This window comes from Ctenopharyngodon idella, chromosome 18 (genome assembly GCF_019924925.1).
Source record: "Ctenopharyngodon idella isolate HZGC_01 chromosome 18, HZGC01, whole genome shotgun sequence".
In the NCBI taxonomy this organism is placed as follows: Eukaryota; Metazoa; Chordata; class Actinopteri; order Cypriniformes; family Xenocyprididae; genus Ctenopharyngodon; species Ctenopharyngodon idella.
This window is the reverse complement of record NC_067237.1, coordinates 32,881,260-32,907,880: the sequence shown is the minus strand read 5'-3', so window position 1 is coordinate 32,907,880 and position 26,621 is coordinate 32,881,260. Positions and strand designations below refer to the sequence as shown.

Below are 26,621 nucleotides of genomic sequence, written 5' to 3'. Positions count from 1 at the left end.
ATTACAATATTCAGCTCCTGCTTGAACTATGGCATGGAATACTAGTGCACTCCCTAGTGTATAGGCCTACTACACAGTAGGAATGGGTGATTCAGCTAAATAAATCTCTATATTATTCCGCTTTTTTTCTTTTCTTTTTTCTTTTTTTTTGCGTATTTGCTCTGAATTGAGGTGATTTTTCAGGCAAACAGTCACAACAAGGCTAAATTAATACATTTTAAAATGTAATTTATTAATGTGATGCAAAGCTGAATTTTTAGCATCATTACTCCAGTCTTCAGTGTCACATGATCCTTCAGAAATCATTCTAATATGCTGATTTGCTGCTCAAGAATCATTTCTTACTATTAGCAAAGTTGAAAACAGCATCATATTTTTGTGGAAACTGATTTTTTTTTTTTTTTTTCAGGATTCTTTGATGAATAGAAAGTTCAAAAGAACAGCATTTATTTGAGAGAGACCTTTATAACATTATAAATGTCTTTTAATCATTTTAATTTATTCATTTCTTTCAAATGGTTTTGGAACGGTTGTATATATATATATATATATATATATATATATATATATATATATATATGTTTCATTACAGATCATTACATTATAGGCTACTTCATGAAACAGTATGCATTATGCAACAATACACATTTTGGTAACACTTTATAATAAGATCTCATTCATTAACATAATTTATTAACTAACATGAACTAACCATGAGCAATGCATTTGTTACAGTATTTATTAATCTTTGTTAATGTTAATAAAAATACTGTCATTCATTGTTTGTTCATGTTAGTTCACAGTGTATTAAGTAAGCAATAAGGTACGAGATACAGCACTAGCCGATACGATACAGCACTAGTACCTTATTGCTTTTATAAAACGGTTACAACACAATACAAATATTAAAGCCAGAAAAATGTATCAATGCAACTTTCATGAAGTAAACTTTTTCTAAAAGCCTTCCTTCCACCAGAAAAAAATAGTTCCTGACTGGGAACAGCAACAGAAGTTACATTTTCACGCCATTAGATGGCGGCAAAGACTGTCTTGATGAGTGTGTCAGTCATTAGCGAAGACTTGTATATTGAAAAGACTGAATTGTTGGAACAAGACGCAACTGACAATACTTTGATTAGCGCTGTCAGTCACGGGAAAACCCCTTAACTGTTAAAAGGACAAGACATTGCAGCTGATATTTGAACATATTTTTTATTATGAATATAGGACTGACCTGAAGGAAAATGCTAAACCTGAATGCAGGTAAAACACTCACTCACTCAATCCTTTTCTCACAATACTCTTCTGCATAATACAGTAAGCTTCAATGAACAATATCAATTGAGAACATACAGTTTACGTTGCTAAGAGTGGTTGCTAAGGGTGTTGTGTAGTGATACACAGAACCGTTGGGTGAAGTGGTCATAGTTTTGTGTTATCGTGAATAAAACACAGCTATTGAACAATCAGAATCAAGGACAGGAACTAACCGTTTTATAATTAATGTTAACAAATACAACTTTTGATTTTAATAACGTATTAGTAAATTAGTAATTAAAATTAAGATCAATTGTAGGAAACTAGAATTATTGTTCATTCTTAGTTCATGTTAACTAAAGTAGTTAACTAATGTTAACTAACAAAACCTTATTGTAGTGCTAAGTGTTAAAGACATTTCAAACATAAACATGTTACATTGTTGTCACATGACCTCATGTGAGTAGAATCCCATCCAGTTATCTCAAAATAAATATGGTTGTTTTACATTTGTAATTCAATTTTGTGTCTAATCAAATAACAAGTCAAGAAAAAAATCTTAAATCCCTCATACTATTTCTAGTTTATTTGTTTTTGTGGGACACAGTAATTCACGCAGTGTGCTCCGCTACCATACATTTTGATAAATATGTATAGTATGGTAAATAGTATATAGTACATATACTGTGCACAGTATGTATATTTTTGCTTGGATGACCTATTACCATTCATGCATACAAAAATGTACATACACATGCATACACAGTATACTTATAATATGCTGGAGAATTAGCATTATGGTTGGCTATTCTGAGTGGCTCCACCCACTGTCATTACAACATCATGAGAGTCAAAACATATCAACACAATGTAATTCTGCTGTGAATACCTTGAGGGAGCGGATGAGATGGGCCAAAGCCTTTAAAGCACAGCAGGTGCTGCATGAATAAAAGAATGCATATTCATGAACATTAGCATTCATTTGCATGCATTGATAGAACTTGCATCAAATTAAGGTCAGTTTAAAGCAGTCTAGAGGTGAAACACCTAGAGCAGAAATAAGAGTTTAACATTTCCACCAGTTATGCTTAAAGGTATATTTTAACATATTCACAGTGTTGGGGAAAACACTTTGAAACTGTAGCTTTTCAAACTACTAGTTATGCATAATTGAAAGTAGCTAAAGCAAAGTAATGGTTTTTGATGTTAAACTACTTCCTCCTGTCCCAGTTTGAGATAATTATAGGCCAAGTAATTAAATTGTAGATTAATTCACCTCAAAAGTTTAACACTGTAGTGATTTCAATTCATCTGTTTGATCACCCAGCTAACAAAATATGTTCTTAGAATGTTTTGCTAACATTCCCATTATGTTATGAAAACATTATTTTGGAACGTTTTTTAAACATTCAAAACATGTTTTATTATTTACTATTTATTATTTAATATTGTTTTTTATTAACAATATTAAGAACGTTTTTTCTTGGTTTATGTGAACATTAAAGGAACATTCCATTCCATCATTTTAAAAATGTTATGAAAACATTATTTCTGAATGTTTTCTGAATGTTTAAAATGTCCAAGTTTTTTTTTTTCGCTTGCAAAAATCCTCCAAACATTTCCCTGGGAACATTGTTTCTATTCATCCGTTTATCCATTCTCCACACCACTTATCCAGTTGCTGGAACTTATCCCACACTATAAACCATACTATACAAATTAGTTCAGTCAAATTAACTTTTATGAGTGTTTAGCACTTTCTTTCTTTCAAGTTCACAGAACTGATATATTTTAAGTAAACTAAACTGTTTAATTGTTTTGAGTTTTATGAACTTATTTCTTTTAATTTAAACGAACTTAAGTTTAACTGAAACTGGACTGGGATTTCTATTTCCAAATAGAAAATCCTAAAATTAAAGCTACAATATGTAAGATTTTTGCAGTAAAACATCCAAAAACCACTAGGCCAGTGTTATATATTTTGTTCAGTTGAGTACTTACAATATCATAAATGTTTCCAACTATTTGTAAATTGTGAGAAAATTGCGATTTTAACCAAGGATACGGGACGTGTACGGGAGTCGCCTGTTAATGGCATCACATCTGCGTTACCTTGGTTTTCGGCTTTATCTTGTAAAAACCAGGGAAACACCAAAGATGCTTTAATATATTACATGTTTTATTAGACAAAGGAACAACTGTTTGGTTACATTTATAGACAGAAAACGAATTATTGTTATATAGCTCAACACATTTAGCCTTATTGTTTAAATCTACGTTAGTTTTCTTGATTTTCCGAGAGTACCATGCTTTTACCATGACTCAGAGAAAAACACTATTTTGTCAAATAGGTAAGTAATACAGAATTTTCTCCATCATACAGTACGTTTTAAAATTAATTGCATTCCATTTATCAACACAAGCCACCCAGCATATGATATTCTAAAATCGATCTCGCTTACTGCAGTGTGCAACAAGTGTTTCAAAGCAGCCGCCGAGCGAACGCACAGAGCAACGTCATAACATCATTTTCAACACAGTTAAATGTATCTAATATGATAAACGACTAAATGACTAAATGTAAATGTAAATAAACAGCGCTGTGTTACCTCATACGCTTGACCGGAAGCGGCGCCAGCAACTGCAGCATAATAAAAGCTCCACTGCTCTCGAGGCGTGTCACGCTCGTTTCTCATTAGCAATCTCTCCAGCGGCCTCGTTCAGCTCCAACATCACTCGGCCCTGCGCTGCTTCACACTACAGTAACGTTAATAATCTCATCCATGAACATGATTTCTGCTCAAGTCCCGTCCCGATTCTTTTCCACTGCTGTGAGGTGAAGACGGCATTTCCCAAGATTCCGCACTCAAACTCACCATCATCAAGCTACGCCTTTGTTTTGAATAGGTGACCTCTAGCGGCAAAAAATTACATATTGTAGCTTTAAGTGTTATATTTTTTTTTGTGCAAGATTAATGTTAACTGGGAGATTTAGTAGCGATTAACATTCTGTTATGCTAATTTAGAAGAGTTTGTGGGTTTTTGCAGAGTTACCATCATGGTGACAAGTGGTGCATGCGCCTTGGTTTGAGAGCAAGTATGTTAAATGCTTTATATTGCTGCACTCAAGTGCTATACCATATTATTATTAACATGTTAGCAAATTAGCAAGTTAGCATTTTCTGAATTAGCTTGTTATAGCTAGCCAAGTTTATACTATTATAATTGTTCACATTGAGGTTACATGAAAATTTTAAGTTAAATGTATGAGTTAGTGTACTCAAACTTTTTAAGTTGAACAATTGAAATGTATGAGTAGTACAAAATAAATATCTGCCAGTTCTGCTTACTTAAACATTGAATTTCTTAACTTAAAAAAATTTGAGGCAATTTGAGTTTTGCCAACTTATTGGGGTTTACAGCTCACCATCTCGGGCCACAGGCGGGGGAACACCCTGGATGGATGGCCAGTCCATCACAGGGCTCAAACACAGACAATTTAGTATTGCTAATTTAACTATACTGCATGTCTTTGAATTGTGGGGGAAACTGGAGTACCTGGAGGAAACCCACACTGACACAGGGAGAGCATGCACAGAAAGGCCTACTAGCTCAGCCGGGACTCGAACAGGGGACCTTCATGCTGTGAGGTGGCAGTGCTACCCACTGAGCAACTGTGCTGTCCTGTCAAGTCAAGGTCACCTTTGCAAACAGAGTTCATTTTGGCTGTACAGCTTCTCTAAAGAAAAGTGTCATTCTTCAGCTGAAGTCAGTTCAGTGTTGATTGAGTTTTGTTGTAAAGATCATCAATTATTAAATCATATAAAGCAGCTCAGCAGACAACTGAACTTATGTTTATATCATAACAAATTATTAAAGGGGGGGGGGGGGGGGTATCAAACACAGTTTCTGCCAATCTCATGTTAATCTTGAGTACATATAGAGTAATATTGCATACTTCATATCTCAGAAAAGTCTTTAGTTTTATCACATTTCTAAAAAATAGATACGCTGTACCGAGTCTTTCCGAAAAAAGCTGAGCTCCTGGAGGCGTGCCTGCCGTCAGTGCCGTGGGCAGAGCTAAAGAGTCACGAGCGCGCGCAGCTTTTGCGTAGAGATCATCTGCAAGCTGTGACATTATTATAAATAAAAAAGGGAACAAAAACGTTTGTGTTGTTTACATTTTATGCACTTGCACGCCGATTGACAACAAACACCAATTTACTCACTACCTGCAATCTACATATCCAGGGCCGAACTGGGACTTGTTTATAAACTTGTTCCCGAAATCCCGGGAACAAACAAACATACATGCACAACTCCGTTTCTGCCCCGGAAAAACAAACTTCATCCACTGTTCTCTTAACGCTGGGTTCTTTGGGAAGTTGAAAAAGGTCATCTTTCCCTCACAACCAAAAACACACTCCTTTGGTGACAGGAGCTGCGTCTCATTTCGGAGGCTGCGTCCTCCGGAGGTCGCATTTGAAGGCTGCATACGTCATAAAGGATGTCATATTTAAGAAAGGTAACCATAATAAAACTGACTGATATTTATTGTGAGGTGTAAAATACTGTAATTTCTTTCTTACTTTGCAATCTAACGGTTATTTTTCTTAATTGAGTCTGCCTCGATGATGTATGCAGCCTTCAAAGGGTGCAGCCCCTGAATTGGGACACAGCCACTGTTGAAAAATCTCTCGGCTTCTGTATCCCGAACGAAGCGCGTTGATGGGTGTCCTCTTGCTCTTGCTCTAGGTGATGTGTGTGTGCTCGCTTATCAGGGAGAAGTGCCTATACAAGGAATTCCACCCTTTATGACGTGATACAAGCCATACTCAAATAAAAATCCAGGCAAAACATGTCCACAACCGGAAGTAGTATATTTGGCACAGAAATACTCCGTCATACGTCCAACTCGTGTTTTAAAACTTTGGCCATGTTTAGCATGAGAATGCAACTCTTTTAACAGTGTAACTGCATGAAATAGCATTACACCTCCCCTTTAAAATAGATAAAATATAAGCAATTCATTTTTTGTTACCATTTTTAAGTACCAAAAACTGTTGACATTTTTCCAGAGTATAAAAGTAAAAAAGTGCATTAAATATTTGAATAACATAAGACTTTACTTTAAGATTCACATTTTACTGTTGTAGTACACTAAACTATGTAAGAGTCTCTGGGAAGTACACAGTCCAAAACATGGAATCGTAAAGAGCAAAGCTTACATTTTCTAAATCAAAAACACAACCCCACCAAGTTAAACAAGGGGTAAAAGAACACAAACTCAAACATACAACTAGACAGCACACAAGTCAAATCTAACAAGACATGTGGAAAACAACACGACAGAAAAAGAAAACATCACAAAATTGTGTTCTGTTCATATGAACTGTTTCATATGAAGTTTCAAACACTGTCATTTTACAAAATGCTTTGTGATGCTTCAGGCTGGGTAGAGTGTAACGGTTGTCTACAGACTCTGGATGTTTGGTTTAACAATGAATGGAATGGAGCGCATGCGCAGAGTTGTGAGTAATAGAAAGAAAATGAGAGAATTTAGTTCAGAATCAGATGAACTGCTGTTACAGAAGGGGAAGATCAAAGTCCTGATTGATTAGTGTATTATTGAAGTCAGTGTATTATACCTGCTTGCCTGTATATTTCATTTACAACTTGCTTTCATTGTTTATTCCTTATGCATGTGTCTGGTGACTTCATGTTCTCTTCTCTTTAATAATCAAACAAGTAGTAATGTTTAGTGCTTACGTTTTGAGAACATTTTTAAAGACCAGATCAATTTGAAGGAACATTCTATTAGGGTTACTGGAAGAAAGTTTGTTCAAAGCTTTGAGAGAACCTTGCTAGAACATTAGCCAAAGTTCTGAGAATATTTCATGTTAGCTGGGAATCTGCTAAATGCGATTATAAGGCATGAAGATATTAAGATATTATAAACATTGTAACATCAAGACTTTCTGTAAAGCTGCTTTGAAACAATGTGTATTGTGAAAAGCACTATACAAAAAGTTTGACTTTAAAAACATAACACTTTAAGGATGTTTCATTAAAATTGTTCTCTCAATGTTTCATTCAAACATTCCGAAAACATTCAGCAAATATTAATAACATCATAAAGCCGTTCTGAGAATGTTATTCTAAGAAAGTTTTCTCTCAACATTATGAGAACATTCATTAAGTACAAATAACGTCATAAGGACATTCCAAGAATGTTGTTCTAAGAACATTTTCTCCCAACATTACGAGAACGTATATGAACTATTAATACTTTTATGAGAAAGCTCCATACACTTTATTTTAAGAACGTTTTGTCCTAAAATTTATTGGAATGTTCCCGGTTAGCATGGCATCTTTACACAGAAACACTGCCTCAAAAATGATATGAAGTTTGGTGCGTGACTGATCGGGAAACTTGTTTGAAAACAATCATTCTTTTTGCTATTTGTTTAGCATCACTAGTGGTGCAGAAAATACACACTTCTCCTTTAAACCACTGCCAGGCTACTAATACTAAAATTGTCATCAATTACTCACCCTCACATCATTCCAAACCCGTAATGAAATTAAAAAATGAATGAAAAGAATGACCACTTTGTCGTTTCAAAAAATTCATAGAGAGATAATAAAACAAATCCATATGAATCGAGCGGTTTAGTCCAAATGTTCTGAAGAGACTTGATTCCTTTATATGATGAACAGATTGAATTTAGGCTTTTATTCACATACACTGTAAACCCGAACACTCAAAATTCTTAATTGGTTTGAGTAGGACAAACTTAAATTGAACAAATTAGTTCAGTTAAATTAACTGCTATGAGTATTTAGAACTTTCTTTTTCTTTTGAGTTTACAGCACTGAAATATTTTAAGTAAACAGAACTGTTTCATTGTTTTGAGTTGTATGAACTCATTTCTTTTAATTTAGACTAATTTAAGTTTAACTGAAACTGGGCTGGGATTTCTATTTCCCAGCATGCTTTGCCCCTGGCACTCGAAAGTGAGAGTAAATGCTAAATTTAAGTGTTATATAATGTTTTTTTTGTGCACGATTATTGGTAAGGGAGATTTAGTAGTGATTAATGTTTTGTTGTAATTTAGAAGAGTTTCTGTTAATGTGGGTTTTTGGAGAGTTACCATCATGGTGACAAGTGGCGCATGCTGCTTGGTTTGAGAGCAGGTAAGTTACATGTTTTAAGATGCTGTACTTATTTAGTAAGTGCTATACCATGCTATTGTTAACATGTTAGCAGATTAACAAGTTGGCATTTTCTTAGGGTTTACAGTGAAGTAAATAACTCGTTTGATTTGCAAGAACTCAAAATAAAAAAGTGTACTAAATATTTCATGTTAATTGCTATCAAAATGTATGAGTTAGCTAACTCAATACTTCAAGTTAGGAGAAATTAACATTATTTAAAATAACTTAAAATTTAAAATGTAATTTATTGTGTTGTCAAAGCTGAATTTACAGCATCATTAATCCAGTCTTCATTGTCACATGATCCTTCATAAATCATTCTGATATGCTGATTTGAAAACAGTTCTGCTGCTTCATATTTTTATGGAAACTGTGATATATTTTTTTTAATTTAGTATTCTTATGAATAGAATATGAATAGTTCAAAAGAACAGCATTTAACTGAAATATAAATCTTTACAGTATAAATCAATGTAATGCATCCTTGCGGAATAAAAGTATTAATTTCTTTTTAAAAAATCTCACTGACCCCAAACTTTTAAACAGTAGTGTATATTTTATAAGTGTGTTTATTTTGTGATAATGACCTTCTGTACATTATCCTGCCTATTAAAAAGCTTCTTAAATGAATAAATACACAAACATGAAATATTGTTGTCTAGCCATCTATCAAAGGATTTATACTCATCACCATATATATTAAAATGAATACTCAAGTCCTCCAAGGACTTTTTTACTCACCATTTATTGGTCATTATACCAACATATTTGACTCAATGCTGGAAGTATTCCAGAGAGCAGCGTAATAAATGTAAATATTGTAAACAGTGACTGGCCTCAATGAGTGTATGATTTGCAGAATGAGCTGCGGTGTGGACTGTATTCGTCAGATAAAGCTGTGGCACCCGTCTGCCAGACAGACAGAGTGATATACGACCCGTGTGTCTGTCTTCAGCGTATCTGTGGCCCTGAGGGAAGCTTTGATCTGTTCTTCACTTGCTTTCATCCCCTCCGGTTGAGCTGCCGAAAGGGAAAGAGGGGGAGGTGCAGAGATCAACGGGCAAAAAGAGGGAGTGGAAGACAAGCGAGGGAGGAAAACCAGAGGAGGTCATGGAAAAAAAGGATTACTATTGTACCTTCTGATGCATTCAGAGAGACAGAAAGTCCATTGAGAATTGAATACCTGTATTTAACTAGTGGGTCACGACCAAAAAAGGAGCCTCAGGTCTGTTCTGATAAAAAAGATAGACAATGCTAAAGCAAACAATAACTGTATAACATGCATAATTAGAGAAATAAATAGACTTTGCTGTTGATGTCAAAGGATGGATGTCCAATCAAACAATTTTATGAGAAATTCACCTGTCACTTGCTTAATTGTTGATGTCAGCAAGGAAAAATGTCTGGAAATGTCTAATGAAATACATATAATACAATAAAAATGGGTGACACTTTAGTATGGGGAACAATTCTCACTTTTATATGTTTTATTGTTTTATTAGCTTGCATATGCTGTTTATATTAATGCATGACCATATTCTACATCCTTATATTAATCCTTACTAAAGTTAAACGCTACAACAACTACATTACTAACTATTAATATGCAGTAAATTAAGAGTTTATTGAGGCACTTTCGTATTCTTCAAAAAGCTTACGCTGTATGTCCTACACCTTCCTAATTCTACTTCCTAGTTCGTTCCGTAAGTTGAATAGGGAAGAATACGGAAGTGCGGTTTTAGCGGAACCACTTGAAGGCGATCATTTGTTTATATAAAGCGCATACATTTAAAAAAATTTTAGAAAATGACTGATCGTTTCGCTAGATAAGACCCTTATTCCTCATCTGGTATCGTTCAAAGCCCTTTGAAGCTGCACTGAAATTTATACCTGTAATTTATACTTTCAGCCGTTTGGAGACCATTGAAGTCCACTATATGGAGAAAAATCCTAGAATGTTTTCCTCAAAATCCTTAATTTCTTTTGGACTGAAGAAAGAAATACATAAACATCTTGGATGACATGGGGGTGAGTAAATTATCATGAAATTTTAATTGGAAAGTGAACTAATACTGTAAAAAATTATTTGTTATCACAACATTTTTTCTTTTGTCAAATCAACTTAGATAATTAATGTGGTTCAGATAACATAATATTTTGAGTTTCTGTTGATTAAATCAATCATCTTCATTTTATTAACTCAAATTTTTAATTTCAATGAACTCAAAATTTTAAGGCAACCAGGTAACTTACTTTTTTAAGTTAAACCAATAATTCTTATTTACAGTGTAGTGAATATGAGTTCCCCATACTAAATTGTGACCTAAAAATGTAGTTTAAAATAATCAAGGCATGCTTTACATATTGTTTTTTGTTTTGTTTTGGCTAAAGGAATATTTTAAATTATTTTTATTTATATACACTACACTCTAAAAAATGCTGGGTTAAAAACAACCCAAGTTGGTTTGAAAATGGACAAACCCAGCGATTGGGATGTTTTAACCCAGTGGTTGGGTTAAATGTTTGCCCAACGTGCTGGGCAGTTTTATTTAACCCAACTATTGTTTAAAAATTACTAGATGGCTGGCTTAAAATAAACACAAAATAGGTTGGAAATTAAAAATCAGACACATAATTACTAGAGGCATCAATAATAATCAAAAGGTGAACATTTAATAATAAGCAATGTTTATTGTTTAATTATTATTCATTAAACTTATTAATAAATGTTCATTTCCAACATACTTTGGGTTTATTTTAAGCAAGCAATACAGTAATTTTTAAACAATAGTTGAGTTAAATAAAACTACCCAGTAGGTTGGGCAAACATTTAACCAAACCGTTGGGTTTGTCCATTTTCAACCCAACTTGGGTTGTTTTTAACCCAGCATTTTTTAGAGTGTACCATTCAAAAGTTTGAGGTGAAAGCAAGGATGCATTAAATTGACCAAAAGTGACAGTAAAGACATTAATAATGTTACAAAAGATTTCAAATAAATGCTGTCCTTTTGAACTTTCTATTCATCAAAGAATCCTGGAAAAGAATCTAACTTATTAATTCTCGTGTACGTTATTAGAGCATTACATTTTTAGCACAAATTCATCTGTCACTTGGTTGAAACCAATTAAATTAGATGCCAATATGAACAGGTTGTGTGACTAATCCTCAAAAACCATTAACAAAATGGTAAATTAATTTGATAATGTTAGTTATTTTCATAATTAATTTTTACATTTAATTTATTTAAATTAATTAAATTATAATTAGCCTTTACTTATCTATAAATGTCCGCATACATTGTTCTACAATGAAAGTGAAAAGTACCAATAACAATTCTAATCTAATCTAATCAAACACTGACTTCTTGACACATTTACCATTTAATAAATATATTTGGGCCAAATGTATCAAATATCAATATGTATCAAATGTGTTGGGTCAAAATGTCTTGGGTAAAAATATAAGTAAATGTGTTGGGTAAAACTCATTGAGCATAGATGCTTTTCTAAAGTCTGTGAATAAAAAGTTATTTGTGGAGCTGTAAAACTTTCTGGCTATTTCTAAGAGTGCACAGTTAATTTGTACGCTCTGTAAATTAAAGTGTAGAAACACTTCAGATGTGCCACTGTGCACTGCAGTTTTACCCAGACGGGCGATTTATTATTGCAGTGCGGCCGCAGAGGGCAGTCGGGCTCGTTAATGCTCTTCACAAATGTCAGTGCATAAATCTTCGTTACTCTAATGATATTCACAGAGTTTGCTATGTTGCCATTGCTACTTTGATGCTGAGACACCACATACGTCTAATGTTACCGAACTTGCTGTTGCTAAGTTACCAGCACATCAGCAGTAACCCATAGTGTGAATGCGCTGACACTGGTTTCCCCATGCAGAGCTCTATATAGCAAACACAACATATGGATCTGTGTGATGATCCTGATGTGATGATTAAAGAAGGGAGCCGGAAACCTAACGGTCTGAGGTTCAAACCCCACAGAAAGCCTGATCCATGAACGAAGGTGTTGATGGGTTCAGTAAATCACTTTTAAATCCCTTTATTGCTCCATTGATTATACATGATGTGTGCCAGCTGTTCATATAAGCTGTCTTTCTTTCAAATTAAATGACTATATTAAATCATTTATTCATTCAAAATTTAATTCACTGGATTATTTATACATATTTTAAATAACTATGTAAGATTTTGGAAATGAATTTCCAGCAAAAATAACTATATCATAAAATGTATTGCACTCAAAAAATATTTGGGCCTAAATTTGTGTATGTAAAATGTATTTGAATTGCATATAAAAAAAATTCCATCCACTTGGATTACACAGTTTTAACAAACAAACTAATCAACTTAATGTAATTATATCATACATAAACTAAGCAGGTAAGACTGCACTCAAAAAGTTTATTAACTCTTTGATTTTATTTACATAATCATATTTTCAAATTGCTTATCAGCATAAATCATAGTGAAAATTAAATGTATTCAGTTAAAAAGTGAACATGATTAAAATATGGCTAGCCGTGGGACAAGGAATATATTTAATCAGTATATGAAATGTATAAGATTATACATTATGTTTATTAAAATATGAGATTGAACAAATTAGATGTATTGATGATACACATATAAAGTTGGTTATTGCGTTTTTAAAACATATTCAGTTTATTAGAACTATTACGGAAATATTTCGGTTTTATTTATGTACGACTGACAAATATGCATCATATTAAATGTATTAGTTTGTTAGTTAAAACTGTAATACAAATGGATGGAATTTTATATGCAGGTTAAATACATAAAGCTTAAATTTAGGCGTAAATATTTTTGAGTGTACTTCCATTTAAAATTCATCATATAGTAATATAAAATGTTGGTCATAATGTAAATGATAAGAGACCTACTCACCTTATTAATACAAAATTAATATTTGTGGCCTCAAAGTTGAGCAGTACTGCTTTACAGCTTCTGTCTCTACAGTCAAAACACGTGATGGCTGTAACAGTTTTTTTTTTTTCTTCAAGTCTGATGAAAGAGAGAGAAACAAAGAGAGTCAAGGCAGTTTGATATGTGAAGACATCTTTACAAATACTGTGTCTTCTTATTCTGTATGTGACAGGACTATGACAAACACCTAAAACATCTCCAGCTTCACTTCATCACTCAAAGTGTTTTCAGACTGGAGACATTATGGCTTTGTTCCAAAACCTAGTGAGCTGCCTATATAGAGAGTATTTTAAGACATCTTGAGCATAAATACTCATAAACATGATGTCTTCTAAGATAACTTCTTCAAAGGAAGAGAAATGTTGATTATAAATGTACTTTGCATTCAATTCCAAAAAATCAATGGTTAATCAATAGTGAGTTGAATGTCTGAAGGACACTGACGACTGCTGAAAATTCAGCTTGCATCACAGGAATAAATTACATTTTTTAAAAAAGTTATTGTCAAATTGTACTGTATTTGATCAAATAAATGCTGCCTTGGTGACTTCTTTTAAAAATAAGCTTTTGAACACGAGTGTATATAAAATAAAACATCAATATTACTTAGATATATTTTTTTAATAAAACATTGTAAAAAATTATAGATAATTAATAATACTGTGTTGTTAACATAGCGGCATGCTAATGTCGGTTACTGTAGCTCTATTAATGTGGCAAATAGAGTTGCTGTCTGTGTAGAGTGCAGATCCAAATTACTTATTATGAGGTTCTATTTGAGTTAGGATGCTGCCCTAGAAGGTCGATGTCTGTGTAGACAGCAAGGTGGGTTTGGAAAAGAGCCTGTAAAATCAAAATATGTAAGAATACAGAACAATCAGGTTTTTCTTCCTATTACATACATCGATCAGGCATAACATTATGACCACTGACAGGTGAAGTGAATAACACTGATTATCTCTTCATCACTGCACCTGTTATTGGGTGGGATATATTAGGCAGCAAGAGAACATTTTGTCCTCAAAGTTGATGTGTTAGAAGCATGAAAAATGGGCAAGCGTAAGGATTTGAGTGAGTTTGACAAGGGCCAAATTGTGATGGCTAGACAACTGGGTCAGAGCAGCTCCAAAACTGCAGCTCTTGTGGGGTGTTCCCGGTCTGCAGTGGTCAGTATCTATCAAAAGTGATCCAAGGAAGGAACAGTGGTGAACCGGCGACAGGGTCATGCGGGGTCCGTGTGGTCCTATCCAACAGACAAGCTACTGTAGCTCAAATTGCTCAAGAAGTTAATGCTGGTTCTGATAGAAAGGTGTCAGAATACACAGTGCATTGCAGTTTGTTGCGTATGGGGCTGCATAGCCGCAGACCAGTCAGGGTGTGCATGCTGACCCCTGTCCAATGCTGAAAGTGCCAACAGTGGGCACGTGAGCATCAGAACTGGACCACGGAGCAATGGAAGAAGGCCTGGTCTGATGAATCACGTTTTCTTTTACATCACATGGATGGCTGGGTGCGTGTGCGTCACTAACCTGTGGAACACATGGCACCAGGATGCACTATGGGAAGAGGGCAAGCCGGAGGAGGCAGTGTAATGCTTTGGGCAATATTCTTCTGGGAAACTTTGGGTCCTGCCATCCATGTGGATGTTACTTTGACACGTACCACCTACCTAAGCATTGTTGCAGACCATGTACACCATGTTTCATGGAAACGGTATTCTCTGATAGCTGTGGCCTCTTTCAGCAGGATAATGCGCCCTGCCACAATGCAAAAATGGTTAAGGAATGGTTTGAGGAGCACAACAACGAGTTTGAGGTGTTGACTTGGCCTCCAAATTCCCCAGATCTCAATCCAATCGAGCATCTGTGGGATGTGCTGAACAAACAAGTCAGATCCATCTAGGCCCCACCTCGCAACTTATAGGACTTAAAGGATCTGCTGCTAACATCTTGCTGCCAGATACCACAGCACATCTACAGGGGTCTGGTGGAGTCCATGCCTCGACGGGTCAGGGCTGTTTTGGAAGCAAAAGTGGGACCAACGCAATATTAGGAGGGTGGTCATAATGTTATGCCTGATCGGTGTATGTTAGTGTCTAAAGCATTCTAAAGGCTTATAAGTATAAAAATGTAACTTGCATAATAATGTATTTCAATAAACTGATCACATAAACATCACAAAACAGTGTAGTCTAGTGAAAGCATAGGTAGAAGATTTGGCCAAAACATTGTAGATAGTGTGAATGCCTGTAAAAAATAAATAAATAAAATGTTTTTGTCCTAACAATCTGCAACAACCAACTAGCACCGCAGGAGATTTTGACGACTGCTTAGTTTATATTCCTGCCACATTGTTCCAACAACACTGAGACAAAATCCAGCTCCACATAAATGCACCATATACATTCTACCTGGTAGTCACTGTTTCACGCAGCGTTTTCATGTTGCACCTGCAGAGTCTTTCCCCTCAACAGTGCACACATGCACACTAAACACTTGCACATACAACCTCATCCTCAGTAGACCATTAGCTAGTGGTGCATGCATGACGAGGCTTACTTGTTTGCTGTGCTTGAACCCTCAGGATCTTCAGCTCAAATTCACACGTTTACCATGTGATGCCACATGCTGATCTGCTTTCTGACTATTTGCAAACCAAAAGCTTCAATTTCAGGCACATTATAAAACGGTTACTTCCTGTCCTTGATTCTGATTGGTCAATAGCTGTGTTTTATTCACGATAAAACTTGGCTATGACCACTTCACCCTACGGTTCTGTGTATCACTACACAACATCCTTAGCAACCACTCTTAACAACGTAAACTGTTGGTTCACAGTTGATATAGTTCATTGAAGCTTACTGTATTATGTAGAAGAGTGTTGTGAGAAAGAGATCAGGTGAGCGAGTTACCTGCATTCAGATTTAGCATTTTCCTTCAGGTCAGTCCTATGTTCATAATAAAAAAATCTGTTTAAATGTCCGATGTATTATCTTGTCCTTTTAACAGTTAAGGGGTTTTCCCGTGACTGACAGAGCTATTCAAAGCATTTGTCAGTTGCGTCTTGTTCCGTGTTCACAACAATTCAGACTTTTCAATGAAAAGTCTTCGCTACTGACTGACACACTCATAAAGACAGTCTTTGCCGCCATCTAATGGTGTAATAATATAACTTCTGTTGCTGTTCACGGTCAGGGACTATTTTTTTCAGGCGGAAGGAAGGCTTTAGTGAAAGTTTACTTCATGAAAGTTGCATTGATACATATTTTTGGCTTTAATATTTGTATTGTGTGGTAACCTTTTATAAAAGCAATAAGATACTCGAGGCTAGTGCTGTATCGTGAATAAGTCACGGCTGAAGGGGTTGCAGGCACTCCGCTTTGCGTCGTGCCTAACAACGCCCTTCAGCTGTGACTTATTCACGATACAGCACAGCCTCTCGTACATTGCCTACATAAGACATGCTTTTGAATGCAAATGTAAACTAAGGTCAGTATTAATTATTTATTTAAAGATGAAAAGTAAAAATAACTGTATTATATAGTACTTCCTTATAAAAAAATTAAATTATTTGGCTTGAATAAAATGTCTGTTCATTTTGTTTAGTTTCTGTGGTACAAGGCGTAAACTAAAGACTGCTGGCTATTTAATAAAAAGACAATCTCTTCAATGTGTCCCGTACCAACTTTCTGTGTAAATAACGTCAACACAGGAAAGTCGAACTGCACTTGTCAAGTGTTTTTATGAGGTCTCTGGATCTCGTGGGACATCTGCTCCTGTGAGACTTTCACTGTCTCTCTGTGTTTCACACAGCTGTTCTGTCAAAATAAAGCTGTAGGGAAACTATCGGACCTCAAAAACACACACACTTCTGACACATTTTACATCTCCACCATCTATAATTTGGCATATTATCAGCATAGCTCAAGAAACTAATTCCAGACAGTCGGTTTAGCCCAAAAGCAAAAATGAACAGGCAAAAAATACAACTTTTGACGACTGTCACTGATACAATGAGTCAATGATCTGATACTTTAATACAAAGAGATTTGCAGTATGCAGATTCAAGCAAGTTCTGTATTGCTTACGGACACAGAAGTGATAGTCATGAATTGCTTCCTGCAAGATTGGAATCTAAACCTATTGAATTACATTCAAGTCCCATTTTTTAAAAAATGGTGTGGCATTTTTCTGCAGTACCTTTCTCTAAAGAAAAAATCTCCTGTGATATAATCACTAAGGCCTTGGGGAGTCTAATTTTCAAAACATTTGTCATTGAGCCTGCCTTCATTTGCATACTTCATAATTAGTGATAAAGCTCTGCATTCCATTTGGGAAAATAAGATGCTGCTGGCATCCTACATTTGGTCTTAAGGGGAAAAGGTTGATTTAATAAGCAAAAACAAAGACGAATGAAGTACAGCCACGCAAATCCACTTTTAATGTGCATATTCATCTATAAATGATATAATAATGTAATAGTTTCTCAATCATCACTGAAAAAACCCTTCAGGTGCAGATAGAGAACACGCCCATCTGAAGGGCTCTTAAGAAGCGCAGTCGCGACCTCTACTGGACATACGTTATATTACAAACACAACGACGTAACACGTGTTTGGATGCTACAATATCTTACAGCGTTATGCGTTTTGCAGTTAAATTCTGATAGTATCATTTTTATTACACTGACCTGAATGATAATATCATATAGACTGAATTATCAGTAAAGGAGTGAAAGCATTATTAACGCAACAGTCATTTAATTTCATTTGCGTTGCTAATTGCTCAAGAAAGGTAGCTGTATAAGGCCTAATAATAATGTGTCACATGTTTGGGCCTAAATGTCAAAAATGAAAACCATTTACTCACCCTCCTGTCTTTCCAAACCTGTGATTTTGTGTCTTCTGTTGTGTGAACATATGAAAGTGAATGAGGACAGGCGTTGTCGAACTTATCAACTATGTGTAATAAATAATAGCTATACAATTAAAAGTAAAATAAATTTTCAAACATTACGCGTTTAGACGTCAAGTCGTTTAGACAACACATATCAGGGTGAAATTATGAAATGTTTTTTATTAAAATGCTTATTTAAAAGTGTGTTTTGTGCATGTAGCTTGAGTTACTAAATACAGACTAAAGGTGCCTCCCAGTTCGCGTACTTAAAGGTATAGTTCACCCAAAAATGAAAATGTCATAATTTACTCACACTCAAGTTGTTGTAAGAATGTATGAATTTCCTTCTTCTGCTGAACACAAAAGAAGATATTCTGAAGAATGTTGGTAACCAAACAGTTGACTTCCATTGTTAAAGGGGGAAAAATAGGCCTACTAGGCCTATTGGAAGTCAATCCCATCAACTGTTTTGTTACCGACAATCTTCAAAATATCTTCTTTTGTGTGCAGAAGAAAGAAATTCATATAGGTTTGGAACAACTTGAGGGTGAGTAAATGACAGAATTTTCATTTTTTGCGGTGAACTATCCCTTTAAGCACTATTCTATGTTGTTTTTTAGTATGCCTATAAATAGTGAGAGTAGTTTGTTTACAGTGAAAATTCCAAACAGAAAAAGTACATTTTAAATACCCGGATGATGCACTTAATTAACCGAAAGAAACAAAGAATGTTAGACACTTAATGTGATAGTTCACCCAAAAATAAAAATTCTGTCATCATTTACTCACCCTCAGGTTGTTCCAAACCTGTATACATTTCTTTGTTCTGCTGAGCACAAAAGAAGATATTTTGATGAAAGTTTGTAACCAGGCCACTTTGGGGCACCATTGACTTCCATAGTAGGAAAAGAAATACTATGGCAGTCAATGGTGCCCCAGAACTGTTCTGTTACCCACATTCTTCAAAATATCTTCCTTTGTGCTCAACAGAACAAAGAAATGTATACAGGTTTGGAACAACCTGAGGGTGAGTAAATGATGACAGAATTTTCATTTTTGGGTGAACTATCCCTTTAATGTACTCAACTCTCGCAGCTTTAGGGAAAGGGGTTATCAGACTCTGATGTTGAATGACAAAATAACCTACTACACTGATGAGTACATAGTGCATAGGTACTTAGTGTATGTGCGCATAGTTTGGCAGTGATTGCTCTTGTTCTCGGCAGTTACAGCTGTTCTCGTATGACGGTATCTGGTTGCTGCAGTGTTGTACATGATTTTATGATGGTTTCTGCTCACCAGCTGCTGAGAAACTCCACCAGAAACAGCACAGCGCTGAGACCTTTTAATGATGCATCAACACACAGACAGACAAGAAAGAGAAAGAGAGAGGGATAGAGCTTCACTTTGTCAAGGTGCTTCTCATGAAACAGACTCGGTGAGCAAAAAAAAAGTAGACCGAGGGGCTAGTTGGAGTAATATTAAATAATATTTATTATAATAATATTTTTTAATTCTATCTTCCAAACTACAATTCCAAAATAATTACATTTTGTAATAACTGTTGAATAAGTTAACACAATAAAGCCACAGTGACCTAAAGGACCCCATTTTGCTCCATATATATATATATATATATATATATATATATATTCTGGGCAACAACAGTGGAAAAGTTCAATAGCTTTTATGCAGACAGTCATAAACCCACCAGAGTAACTGCGTAACCCACAACACAGACAGAGCCAAGGCAGCATGGAGAATCTATAGTTAAACTTTGTCATAAATTTTAAATTCCCCTATATGCACAGCGGTGAAAACCTCTCATGGCTAATAGTGGAAAACGAGGAAAACAGTTTATCAGCAGCACAGTGAGTGTTTGTAAGGCAGGCAGAGAGTCTCACTGTGTGTTTAAAGTGTCTTTGAAGCAGGCTGAGCATCTCAGGGGACTGATTTTACACTATAACACTCAGTTTTTTCAGCGTCTACAGACCCACTGAAGTTCTGGGCCTGTGCAGGTCTTCCGAACTGACGATATCAGGCTGGTTTTTGTGACTGCATTAGAACAGACTGCAGAGGAGTTAAAGCCCAAACCAGACTGACTTCAATCCTCAGACTGTTCACTAAAATTTTCTCATGCACTTCAGGATGGACTTATTAAAATGTGAAGCAATAACTAAACAGTCAAGTTTATATCCAATTACTACATTTCATGTCTTTGACATATGCCATCTTTGTTCTGATAAAACCAGAACAGGCCTGTTATTTTACTGTGTGAAGTTATATATATCTCAATATAATTACTGTAAATAAGCTTATTATGTACACAATTACATGTAGAAGTAACTGACGGATCACGCAAATGTAAATCATTAAGAATTCAATTGATATACTTGAGGGGAAATAAACTTAAATTTTGAAAAGTGAAATATCCTGGAATACAGATATGATCGAACTTCAACTAGTGTAATGTGTGATGGTGTGGATCTTTGATATTGTGTTATAATTTCTTCACTTTTGGATGTAAAGGATAAGCTTTGAAGTCAGTTAACATTGAATTTATAAAAAGCTATAATAGCCAAAACCATAAAACACTGTAGGCCTACTTTAAAATCATCCTACAGGAAAATATTCCGCATTAAAAATCCTGACTGCATACATTCACATACCAAAAAAAAAACAGTTGACTGGAAGTCAAAACGGTGAAACTTGACCTCAATCTCTGTAAAGAAATGAAACGAAGTATTGAATAACATTTCACTTTTGCTCTTAAATGCTTAGAAAAGTAGGAAGAATGCGTAAATAAGTCCTCACCATTATCTTCTAGATATTTCGGCCTTCAGCTCTATTAAAACTTGTTGAATGTCAACATCACAGACCTGTATTTAAAAACACAATTATACTTTCTAAAAGCTCAATGTGTAATATAAAGAAAGACTCTTGTAGATTGAAGGAGATTCATTTATTATGACTTTACAACGACAAAAGCAGTAACATGATATTGCGGAAGAATCTTCCAAAAAAAATTACTCTGTAGTTTAGATGAATTTCCATGTTGTAGCACATCCAGATTTTCGAATATGAAACAAAAGTCGCATGTTTGTTTTTCCACGCTCGTCGCCCTCTGCTGGACGTTGAGTGTTACACAGAATTATTCCCAGCACAACAACGAACAGGAGAACACCTGTTCAAAAGACCTTATTATTCACAGCAGCGCCATCTTTGATTTTTAACGGGAATGAAAGCGAGGCTGTGAGGGATAGACATACATCTATTCAGTGGGTTGTATTATTTAATGTGTTATTGGATTGTTCTGCTGACGAAACACTGCACAAATCTTTCCAAGAGATTTTAGTAGACGACAAAACAACAAAAAAAGAGAAAGTAATTTATAGTAAATTGTAGTATACTGTATAGTATTTACAACACTTTGTTAATGAATGCTACAGCATACAGTAGTATTAACTATGGTGAACTGATAAACTCTAATAAAAACTGTAGTATACTTTAGTTTTTACTACAGTAAACTGTAGTGTATTGTAGTATAATATACCCTATAGTTGTAGAAAACTTAGTACAGTATTGGGTAAACTAATTTGTTTATATTACTATAGTTGTTATATTACGACAGCAACTATAGAATTACCACAACAAATTAATTCAAGCACTTTACTATAGTATGGTTCAAAAACACTATAGTATTTACTATAAATTATTATAGTATATTTTTATGTGGGTATACAGCTTTTTACAGTGGATGCCATTGACAACACGGCAAGTCTATCCTTTCCAGCCTCGTTTTGGTGTGATACGGGAGACCTAAAACTAGCACTTTAAAGGAAATCCTTTGCCTGGGACAGCAGTCAAGTGTACAGTGTAATGTGTCATCATACAGCAGAATCTCATTATCAATGATAAAAACCTATAAAACGAGACGCTGTTGCATCCAAACCCAATGCACACAGCAAGAGTCTAAATAAATAAAACCACTGCAGAAATGGGAAACTTTTTATTCATGTCTTTCAGGAATCCAATGTTCAGACCAGAATATAATTCCATTTTTTCCAACATAAAAATATTACAGCAAATGTTTTGCAGGGAAATGTGTTCAAAAACATAACCGCTGTGAAAATAAAAACCTAAAAAGGGCAAATGTTTCGGTTGTCTGAAAGCACACAGTAGGTCCTAGTGTTTCGGGTGGACAGTGGTACATACTTGTAAACGTATGGAATGTATTTATTTACTGTACAGACACGCAGGGACAAACCCTGCAGAAGAAACATGATTTGTGCTGGGGAAACACCCTAGTCAAAGAAATTATTTTATAGAGAAAAATAAAACATACTAAAAAATATCTACACAAAACCTTTTGTAATATATTTTTCAACCACCTTTAACTTCCCTTTTAAAAACTCAACGTCTCTAAAAAAGCAAGTTAAAACAGTAACTTATATGATTCAGTCTTCACTCAATATTTTCTTGTTTCATTTTCTTTTATCAGTCGCATTTTTATGAGGAAGTTTTGAAAATGCTGCATTATTACCTTCAAAATCAACGTAAATAGCACAGCATGTTCATGACCCTATGGGTGAATCTCATGAAAACCTGTCCGGTCACATTTCACTGTAAAATCAAAAGAAGAAAAAAATCAGAAATAATAGTATGCATAACAAAATTGTAGCCTACTTTAAGATTTTCATTTGTATTGTGACATTTTCATTATAAATAAGCACATTTTTACCCCAAAATATCAAAAAAAACAATTCAAAATTACTTTTGTAATTCCTACTATTCTCACTTCGGAGTCTCATAACAAAAAGTATATGTAATACATATACATATAATATATATTTAAACATTTTAAAGAAGTTTAATTAATTAAATGAATAACTTTCTTTTCATTTTAATGAGAATTTGCAGTAAAAATGTGCGTAAATATGAACATTTCAAAATATTATTTTCTTTCTTTTGATTTTGGGGTGAAACGACGTGGCCATGTTCTTGACTGTGTTCGTGAGGTTCACCCTCGTACACTTGGCCCCGTTTTAAGCGTGGAAACCAGCACTGCTGGGAGTTGAGGACTCACTCCAGTAACTCTGGCACGATGCAGCAGATCTGTGTGGGAAGTAACAGCGTGTGGCACTGCCTCTTGAAAGGCAACGAGTGAACAACATCTGTGGTTTTCAGGCTCAAGGCGACACATAAACACACATCCAGCTTTGGGCCACGGATGAAGTGTGTGTTGTGTTGGCAGACAATCATAAGCAAAGCCATGCAAATGGCAATGTAACAATCTGAATAAAAATGAAATGAAAATAAAAAAACAGCTTTTATACTGCCGTTCTATTTCAGTCTAACTCCCAACACCCAGAATCCCACGCATGCAAGACCTGTTACATATAGAAACACAACAGCAATATAAATCAGCCCTTGTCAGTCTATCAGCTGCGACCAAGGCTATAAAAATATAATAAGTGTTTTATTCATTTACTGTGTTTCAAACGTCTTTACATATATTTGTTTTTTTTAAAATTGTGCCCATCATGATAAACCTTGCTATAGCACTTTAATACACCTCTCAGTTTTACAAGGTCAATAAAGTCTGTGAGCTTTTAAAGTTAATAGTTTTTTTTTTTTCTGTGATTGTAGTACTAAAAGTAGCACTAAAAGTGTCATTACAACAAAACCCTGTGGCTACACACTAAAACTCCTGACAGAAACATTCAGCAGATCAGATCTCAGTCCTGTTTCCCTCATGTGTTCATCTAAGTCCGTTGCTAATTAGTGTAATTCAGTCATATACATGCTGGTTTGGATTGTTTTCAAAGGCTCACGGTTGAATCTCACGTAAACATGCCACACTTCACCCAAAATAAAAATTAAAAAAGGTTTTTCTCCTAAACATTTTATTTATTTGCACTGTGACATTATTTTCATAATAATTAAAGGGTTAGTTCACCCAAAAATAAAAAATCTGTCATTAATTACTCACTTTCATGTCGTTCCACACCCGTAAGACCTTCGTTCATCTTTGGAACACAAATTAAGATATTTTTGATAAAATCCGATGGCTCAGTGAGGCCTGCATTGACAGCAAGATAATTAACACTTTCAATGCCCAGAAAGGTACTAAAGACATAATTAAAACAGTTCATGTGACTACAGTGGTTCAACCTTAATGTTCTGAAGCGACGAGAATAATTTGTGCGCCAAAAAAACCCAAAAAAAAAACACAAAATACAACTTTTCAACAATATCTAGTGATGGCGGATTTCAAAACACTGCTTCATGAAACTTCGAAGCTTTACGAATCTTTTGTTTCGAATCAGTGGTTCGGAGTGCCAAAGTCACATGATTTCAGTAAACGAGGCTTCGTTACGTCGTAAGTGTTTCGAAATTTCAATGGTTCACATGAATTTGGCAGTTTGATACACGCTCCGAACCACTGATTCGAAACAAAAGATTCGTAAAGCTTCGAAGTTTCATGACGCAGTGTTTTGAAATTGCCCATCACTATATATTGTGAAATAAAGTCGTTATTTTGTTTTTTTGGCGCACAAAAAGTAAAGTATTCTCGTTGCTTCATAACATTGAGGTTGAACCACTGTAGCCACATGAACTGGTATATGTCATATAAATATGTCTTTAGTACCTTTCTGGGCATTGAAAGGTAAGTGTTAATTAACTTGCTGTCAATGCAGGCCTCACTGAGCCATCGGATTTTATCAAAAATATCTTAATTTGTGTTCCGAAAATGAACGAAGGTCTTACGGGTGTAGAACAACATGAGGGTGAGTAATTAATGACATAACTTTCATTTTTGGGTGAACTAACCCTTTAAGCTCATTTCCTACCTAAATTCTCATTACCGTGATGCGCTTGGAAGTTTTATTTTATTTTAGTTTTTTTTTTTTTTTTTTTTTTTTTTTTTTTTGTGTAATGATCATTATTCAATAGTTATTCTCATTACTGTAATACAGTAAAATTATGACTATACAATGATTTATTATTTAAATTCATAAGTTAATTGTATAAATGTAATTTAATTTAATACATTAAATTAAATGTATAAATACAGTTTAAATAATATTTAATCATTTTTTGCATTGCTGTTATTTGTTTCGTTTGTCATAAAAATAATGTCACAAAAAAAAAAAAATCATAAGGGTCCATATAAAAAAATAAAAAAAAATTAAAAAAAAACTTAAATTTCTTAAGTATAATATCTTGTTTATATCATTTCAGGGTGAAATGTGACCTAGACAGGTTTTGTGAGATTTAACCATCAGCCACTGTAACTCTCAGATATGTGAGCTTGGGTAGTTTTGGCCAACTCTCATTCCCACATAACTTGAGAGTCAATAATAATAATAATAATAATAATATTAATAATAATAATAGTAATACAAAAAAACACCACCCATAATAGTTAAAGATATTAAAGTGTAAAACTAACTGTTAAAACGAAAGAGAAATATTGCTTCAAAGAAGTCTCTGGACATGTTTCTCTGTCCCGTCAGTTGTCTCTTCTCCCCCTCTGTTGTCTGAAGGCTGGTTTGGGTTTGAAGAGGGGTGTGTTCACAAAGCAGGTAGTGTGTGTGAGTGTGTTACCGTTACAGAACCGTTCAAGGGTCTCTCTAGAGCAGAAAAGAGTCTTAAAGATCTTTGGGGCTGATTGGAGGACATTCCTTGCGATTCGCCCGTTTACCACTCGGTCCTACAGAGCGAGGGGAGACGCAGTGCTGGGACTGGTTGGGGTCGTGCTGGGGGAGGGCGTGTGCTTTGGAGGAGCCAGATCGAGGAGGGCACGAACCGTCCCGGCCACCTGAGCCAAACCTCTCTCTTCCAGGATGTGCAGGGGAAGACACAGCTGACTCTGCGGCCGTAAACACACACACACACAGCAGGGGCGAACAAAATAGGGACAAAAGGTGTGTCAATGGAGAAACAAAATTATAAAATCAATATAACTTAAAAGAAATGATTACAATGGAGGAACTCAAATAAAGCAGATAATGTACAACTAAGGAAGGACAAGATGGCTTTTGGAAACTGTAAAGAAAGATGAAAGAGATGAAGAGAGATGGAAAAATCATTCAAAATCTGCTAGACCAGGAACTAACCGTCGACTAATCTGGCACTATGAGTGAACTGAAGTATTAGTAGTGGTTGTTATTGCATTGGGTTAGAGAACTGAATGAACTCATGGCATGTAAATCATTCTGCACTTTTTTTGCTAAAAACATGAATGATATTTCAAACTGAGGTTCTGTCTACAGGTCAAAATTTA

At 34.9% G+C, this 26,621-nt stretch overlaps 1 protein-coding gene and 1 long non-coding RNA gene across 2 annotated transcripts in view; both read right to left on the bottom strand.

The window, feature by feature from the left end:
• Positions 1 to 9,201: 9,201 nt before the first annotated feature.
• LOC127499857 (uncharacterized) lies at positions 9,202 to 13,559 on the bottom strand. Its single transcript, XR_007926208.1, has 2 exons — positions 13,398 to 13,559; positions 9,202 to 9,707 (listed from the first exon to the last, which is right to left on the bottom strand). It is a non-coding gene; the product is annotated as an uncharacterized LOC127499857 (long non-coding RNA).
• An 8,766-nt stretch (positions 13,560 to 22,325) lies between these two features.
• lrch3 (leucine-rich repeats and calponin homology (CH) domain containing 3) overlaps positions 22,326 to 26,621 on the bottom strand; it is a 38,604-nt gene continuing 34,308 nt past the window's right edge. The window contains exon 22 of the mRNA XM_051871353.1: positions 22,326 to 26,207. Within this exon, the coding sequence (XP_051727313.1) occupies positions 26,049 to 26,207 (159 nt within the window). The 3' untranslated portion in view covers positions 22,326 to 26,048. The remainder of the gene's footprint in view (positions 26,208 to 26,621) is intronic.